Raw genomic sequence first — 7,578 nt, 5'->3', positions numbered from 1 at the left:
GAGAGGAAATATAATCTGTTCACAAAAGTTCTTTTGCTCTGGAGTCCCCTCCAATGGACCAAGCTGAGGAGAAGAAAAGAGGAAGGTACAGATTTCAAAAAAGAGGTCTTCCTCAAAGGGCACTCCTTTCACAGGCAATGCTTACCCTGAAAGGTGCCCAGAATAACAACAGAACCTAAGAGACAAGCCCTGGAAGGAGAGATGACTCAGAATTGCCCAGAACATTAGAGCCGATTCTTAAATCAGGGTGTGACCTCTGCAGAGGTGTTTCATCTTCCTTGTTAGATGACTCTTCAAGATTTCTTAAGAATTATATTTCCCGAGAACAAAGTTGGTCTATCAAGATCTTTGATTGACAGTTTAGAAGAATCTTTAAGTGTTCTAGTCCTAGAGTCAGAGTAACATGTGTTTGAGTCCCAGTTTTCCACTTACCAGGTATGTAATCTTAGGGGGGCAAAATGCCCAACTATCCAAACCTCAGATGAGGAGAATCCTAACACCAATCTATTAGGTGTGATGACACATATATAAAGCATTTAGTATAGTTCCTGACACAGTAGATACAACTGCTATTTTTACTGGTTGATATTGGCATCCGTGTTAGGATTAGTGTTTCTTTTAATGTCACATTAGTGTATTAGTATTAGTCTTAGCATTACAAGTTAAAAAAAAATCATTTTTGGTTCAGCCAAAGTTAATCCTAGCAGAGATTCTACTATGCGATATCTGGGTTATTTCTTTGGAAGCTTCCATGTGTTATATATGGCACTTCTCACCAGTTCTGTCTTCTTTTACTTAGTCATCACTCACAGAAAATGGGGGAAAAGGGAGGGGATATCGGATTGGTGCCAGGGAGAGTCTGTTTAGGTCTCCTGGATAGTTCCCTGCTGTCTACAATAGGCTCTTTCAGGCTTGTCTACTGCCACACTCTACTCACATCTCACATCCCAGGCTGCCTCCAGGTCTCTAGCACGCTCACCCGAAGCAGATCTAGAATGGAGATTAGTGTGAGCATGATTTATGCAGGGCAGTTCCCAGGAGAAATGCTTACGGGAGTGAGGAAAACAACCAGGAGTTCTCTAAGAATGTAGGTTCAGGTGCTGTCTAGCTTCAGGCTGATCTTGTCAGGTGCTTGGGAGTAGAATTCAAAGCCCAATGGTTTGTTTCACTTTGAGGTTTGGGAGTGTTGAGTTCCAGCTTAACTCCCAGTCCTCCTAAATGAGGAGGCTTCAATCCCAAGGGCAAGCTTCCTGAGAAGTGTGAAGTATATAGATGTGGGCCTTGAATGTGTGTGAAAGGGATTTCCAAGGATTTAGGTAGTGGTGGTGGGCTGGGGGTGGGGAGAGAACAATAGCATCTGCTACAATCCATTTCATGATCTCACTGTTCCTTTAGAACAGGGGTAGGGAACCTTTTCTCTGCCAAAGCCATTTGGATCTGTACAAAATTATCAACTTAACAATTAGCCTGCTATATTTGGTCAGACATCTAATTACTTGACAGGGGCCAAACCAAATGATTTCATGGGCCTTATATGGCCCTTGGGCTAGATATACTCCACCCATGCTTTAAAACAGCATCCCTCTTAACACTTATCTCCTCTGCACGTGTTGTTGCCTTTGCTTAGAGCAGTGGTTCTCCACCTTGGCTGCACATTAGAATCACCTGGGAATCTTTTTAAAAATCCTGATTTTTGGGCCTCATCCTCTCGAAATTCTGTTTCTTTGTTACTAATGTTGTGGCCCCACCCCATAACAAAGAAACAGAATTTCCGGAGGATGAGGCCCAGAAATCAGGATTTTAAAAAGATTCTCAGGTGATTCTAATGTGCAGCCAAGGTGGAGAACCACTGGCTTAGAGTATCTCTTACCTCTTTTTATTACCATTCTAGATCCTGTTTCAAATGGTAAACCATTTCTACTGCCACAGACTCAGTTTGTATTTATAGTCATTACCAGTATGTATCGTGACTTAGCTGCACATATGTATGACTCACTCAATAGAACTTCTTGTCTTCTTGAGGTCAAGAACTGGTTCTAATTCAGTCTATATTTTTGGCATATATTTCTGAAAGGAATGATGAGAGAGAGATATAATACTTAAGGATCTGATGTTCTTTAAGGTTGTGTCAAGCAAATAATGTGGTTGACTTTTTTTGCTTGAACTTGAAATCATAATGTTTTGCAATGAAAACAATTTGTATTTGGCAACCAGAATACCTTTGTAGCTTAACCAGCTCATGCCTAGTTGATCCATTTGTTCAATTGTCATGTATACTTTTATTCAAAAAATACTTATTGAGCATATTTGCCAGGCACTTGGCTAAGAACTGGAGACATGAGGATATACAAGACCTAAATGATCTTAGTTCTCACAAAATCTTATGGTTCAATGACAAACAGACAAACAAAAACTATGCAACCATATAGCACTATAAAAGCAGTGATTTGGGGAGTATAGGGAGCTATGGAAACACCCACACAATCTAGGCTTGCAGTTCACAAAAGCTTTCCAGAAAAGGAATGTGAAAGCTGGGCCTAAAGGATCAATGAATGTTAAAATGAACAAATTTACTAATAAAATATTGATTGGTTTCTGTAGTCTAATTTGAGGTCCTATCAGTCTTTGAACTGGACATTAGATTTATGGAAATAATTTAAAATAAGTTCTTTGTGACACCACATAAGTTCAACTAAGTTTATTATCTGTATTATGATAGTTTTTTGTTTTGTTTTACTTATTTATTTATTTTTATCCAAACCAGTCAGTGAGATGTATACTTTTATGGATGATACCTTTCTCTAAATCAGCTGAATCCTACTACAGGAATCCTGGAGGAACCACAGTAATCATTTGAACTTTGCAAAATTTTACTTATTGTACCCTTGGATCTTTATGTTTCAGATTTTTATGTGTGATGTAAATACGTCTTTACATATGTTAACTCTTAAAAAGCTTAAAAAGTTCTGCAAGAAACAAAAAATTGAATTACCATATGACCCAGCAATTTCACTTTTAGGTATCTATCCAAAAGAATTGAAAGCAGAGTTCCAAAGAGATATTTATATACCCAGGCCCATAGCAGCATTATTCGCATAACCAAGTGGTAGAATCAACCAAACTGCCCATCTACAGATGAATGAGTAGACGAAATGTGGTATGTGCATACAATGGAATATTACTTAGCCTTTGAAAAGAAGGAAATTCTAACACATGCTACAACATGGATAAAGCACAAGGATATTATGCTAAGTGAAATAAGCCAGCAATAAAAAGACAAATACTTATTCCACTGATATAAGGTGCCTCGAGTAGTTATATTCATAGAAATAGTAAGTAGAATGGTAGTGGTTACCAAGGGTTGGGGGAGGAGAAAATGAGGAGTTTTTGTTTTATGGGGAGAGAGTTTCAGTTTTGCAAGGTGAAAAAGTTTTGGAGATTGGTTATATACCAGTGTGGATATACTGACTGTCACTAAACTGTACACTTAAAAATGGTTAAGGTGGTAAATTTCATAATATGTAAATATTTATATATGTATATTATAATATGTAAATATTATAAATATAACATAATATATAAGTTCTTACCGAGAGGGCGTCTTTAATTTCTTTGGCATCACAGTAGGCAAGTGGCCCAGGTACATGCCCTTGACCGGAATCGAACCTGGGACCTTTCAGTCCGCAGGCCGACGCTCTATCCACTGAGCCAAACCGGTTTCGGCCAATTTTTTAAAAAGCTTTTAAAAATGAAAGTAATGATTTCTAATATTTACTCCATTATCCTGAGTTGGGTTGTTGAAATACGAGTTCAAAAGTAATGAGGCTCACAGCTCATGTAGTGGTGTTGGCGGTTGGCTTGTGACAGGGTAAGGAAGCTCAAGCTCTGCCCTGTGGGTGGTGGGAGCCACTAAAGGGTTGTTAAGGGAAGGACTTTGCCAGTTTGTGACTCAGAAAGGCGCCTGGTGCAGGATAGAGGATAGATGGGCAAGGGGCAACCTCAGCAGCAGCCTAGCCAGCCCAGAGGCTGTTGGTGGTCAGCTTAGAACTGATGGGAATCTGAATGTGGGCAGATCAGTGGGTAGGTTAGTGGTGGTGGGGGATGAGGATGGAGTAGGTTCAAGATAATAAATTAGACAGACTCAGTGATTTATTAAATTGGCAGATGGTGGGGGGTGAAAGAGAGGATGGAGTCAGAATGCCTCCTACTTTTCTGGCTCGGATAACTGAATAGGTGGCAAAGCCTCCCTGAGAGAGAACTGAAGAGGGGGAGGAGGTGTGGGGGGTAGATGGGCTGAAGGCCCAGGCACTGTACCGGGCATATGCACGACATTCTCCCACTCCCAGTGAACACATAACTGATCAAGAATGAATGTTAAACTAGATCCATGTTTCTGAGGCAGATTACCTTCCCAAATTATTCATGGGGCTAAGAATATAGACGGATGGTATTGTGTAGTTCACGGAAATGCTCTAACCTCATTCTGAAGTGTGTTCTCTCTCAAAGAGGTGTTAGCTACTAAAGTGTCGATTCAGTTATCAGACTTGGGTTTTATCACCTCATGGGAGTGGGGAGGGTTTGATGATTGTAGAGAGAGATTTCAGATTTAAATCAACTGGACAGGGTTCCGGCTCTGATGCCCATGACTTAGGTAACACCAGACAAGTCTCTGAACCTCTCTGAGTGTCAGTTTTATCATAAGAAAAATGGAGCATCCTAGGTAAGAAGGATTGCAATGGAAGGAACAGATGAGAGTCCTTTGCAAACTATAGTCAACATATTGTGTGCTGTATTTTTGTTTTGTTTTGAAATTAATATTAAGCCCTAACCGGTTGGCTAAGTGGATAGAGCGTCGGCCTGCAGACTCAAGGGTCCCAGGTTTGATTCTGATCAAGGGCATGTACCTTGGTTGCAGGCACATCCCCAGTAGGGAGTGTGCAGGAGGCAGCTGATCGATGTTTCTCTCTCATCCATGTTTCTAACTCTCTATCCCTCTCCCTTCCTCTCTGTAAAAAAATCAATAACATATATTTTTTAAAAAAGAAATTAATATTAAGCTTAGGACATGTAGAAGGCCTCTTTGGGAAATACAAGTAATGATAATCAATTTCTGAATAAAAGTGGACAACAGATTGAATTGCCAGCCCTTTTTGTTACTCAGATTATGAGTCAGACTGAGAGCTGATATCCAAAAAAGTCATATTTTCACCTAAAAAATTAAAGAAATGCAGGCATGATTTTGTAAGAAAACATGTTGTTGGCAACATGACCTGATAAAAATAACTGTTGGTCATAATAATGGGGTACTGGGGTAAGGTTAGATATCACAGTTAAGCTTGAGACAATGTTATGACAGTATTTGGACACCGGCCCATAATACCCCTATATCATTCACAGAGAACAAAAGCAAAGCAAAGCAAACTAATATTTTACTAGCTGGGTTGTAAGTGGTACATAGAATTCTTCAGAGAAATGATTCCTGGTACTTAACACAACCGACACTGTTTTTATGAAACAAGCTGACCTCTATCACCTGAAAAGAATAAGTGGGCCCATTAAGTTGTTTACTGCTTTGGATTAAGCCAAGGTTCTCCACCTTGGCTGCACATTAGAATCACCTGGGAATCTTTTTAAAATCCAGATTTATGGGCCTCATCCTCCGGAAATTCTGTTTCTTTGTTATGGGGTGGGGCCACAACATTAGTAACAAAGAAACAGAATTTCCGGAGGGTGAGGCCCAGAAACAGGATTTTAAAAAGATTCCCAGGTGATTCTAATGTGCAGCCAAGGCGGAGAACCACTGGATTAAGCAGTTCTTAACAAGCACACGCCTCTACCTACAAGCCACCTGTGTTAGCCCGTCCCCTCAGCATCCTTCTATATCCCACACGTGGAGATATTACGTTGTCAGACAAAAGCAATTCATCCGTTTTGGTCGATTTTGACGGCTGGTTCGCTTTTGCTTGCACGTGACCTGGTGTATGGTGACCACCAAAAGAGCCTGCAGCAACGCCCGTTTGGGGATGTCAATGACAGGTACACCGTGTCCTGCCGCTGCAGTTAGAACGCGACGTTCAGGACTGTACCCTTTGCGAACACTAATGCTGTTTTTCTTTCTTGCCTTTCCACCTAGAAGTATCGATACCAAGATGAGGACGGTCCACACGATCATTCCTTACCTCGACTGACCCACGAAGTGAGAGGCCCTGAGCTCGTGCACGTGTCAGAAAAGAACCTGTCGCAGATAGAAAATGTCCATGGCTACGTCTTGCAGTCCCACATCTCTCCTCTGAAGGTCAGTCTGGTTGGGCTGAGAGCTGGCGGCCGCGGTGGGTCTGCCTTGCTAAGGGCGATGTTTGCGGGCCTGATAAAATGAGGCTTTTAAACAAACACGACAGTGGATGGTGGTTGCTGAGTGGTTGCTTTCTGTGGCTTGGAGGCTTTACATGGAAATCCTGACACGGGGCGGTTCCTGCAATTGTGGGAAGGTCTGGAAAATCTGTTTAGGTGCTGAGAATGGGGGGACAGCCCCGGGTGAATAATTGAAAGGGGAATGAAGCGAACCTCAGGTTTAGGAAGCCCAGGACTACATCAAGGTTTTGTTCAAATGGTCTTTTCCCATCTCTCTTCCTGGCCTCAGACAAAATGATGGGAATAGGTAGAACATGAAAACACCTTAGTGTCATACTTTTCCAACACTTTCTACCTTTTTATTTAATTTTAAGCAATTTCTTGATTAACAGTATTTTGACAAGGAGAGAAAATGAAATGAGAGTAAGGATTTTCTGTGCTCTTCGGTTGAAAATTACTCTGTCTTCACCGATGCAATGGGATTGTGTGCTTTGAGTAGAAGCTTATGTGTTGATTAAAGTTAAAGAAAAATTGAATAGAGTCAATGATGTAATAGAAGAGAACTGAAATGAAAAACAAAACCACAAAACTACCTGGTAACCTAGGTTATCGGTAAAGAAAGTTTTATTTCGTTAGCCAGAACATTCATTTTAGCAGTGCTTCTCTATGGTTGTTTTGCAATAAAAAATATAGCCATAAGGTGGCCTTGATGCTTTCTGGAATCTTATACTGTCTGAAATATCAAAGAAAGGATAAATTATGTTTAATATAGCTCCAAAATTTGGTACATTTTTAAAGTAACCTAGAATCCTAAAAATGTACTATCAAATAAACTAGCTCTAGTTACCATCAATTAATTAAAATAGGTTAATTCTAAACTTTCAGTAAATATAATATGTAAGAGTAAGTAAATGTTATGCCTCTGGAAATCCTTGTTCAGTTCTTCCCTGAGTTTCTTTGGAAAACATTGAATGGCTGATGGGAATGAGTATGTTTAACCTGGAGAAGAAAAAGTTAAGGGGATTTACCTTTTAGACCTCAAGGGCTGTCATAAGGAAAATACAGCATTGGTGTCACTCAGAGGGTGGAGGCAGAACCCCTGGGCATAAGTAACAGAAATGTTCATTTGTGATCAGCATAAGACCACAAGTCCTGACAGTGAGAGCTACCCCCCAAAGTGCTGGCGTTCCCTGTCCCTGACATCGTTCAGGCCTGGCTGATGACCGG

The 7,578-nt window shown here is 40.6% G+C and overlaps 1 protein-coding gene across 1 annotated transcript in view; it reads left to right on the top strand.

Annotated features, from left to right (window-relative positions):
• Positions 1–7,578, top strand: part of DLG2 (discs large homolog 2) — a 1,585,094-nt gene that overhangs the window by 607,307 nt on the left and 970,209 nt on the right. The window contains exon 3 of the mRNA XM_006763751.2: positions 6,134–6,295. Coding sequence (XP_006763814.1) covers positions 6,134–6,295 — 162 coding nt within the window. The remainder of the gene's footprint in view (positions 1–6,133; positions 6,296–7,578) is intronic.

This window comes from Myotis davidii, unplaced genomic scaffold, assembly GCF_000327345.1.
Source record: "Myotis davidii unplaced genomic scaffold, ASM32734v1 scaffold499, whole genome shotgun sequence".
Lineage (NCBI taxonomy): Eukaryota > Metazoa > Chordata > Mammalia > Chiroptera > Vespertilionidae > Myotis > Myotis davidii.
The sequence above is the reverse complement of the archived record's forward strand: the minus strand, read 5'-3'. Positions and strand labels throughout refer to the sequence as shown.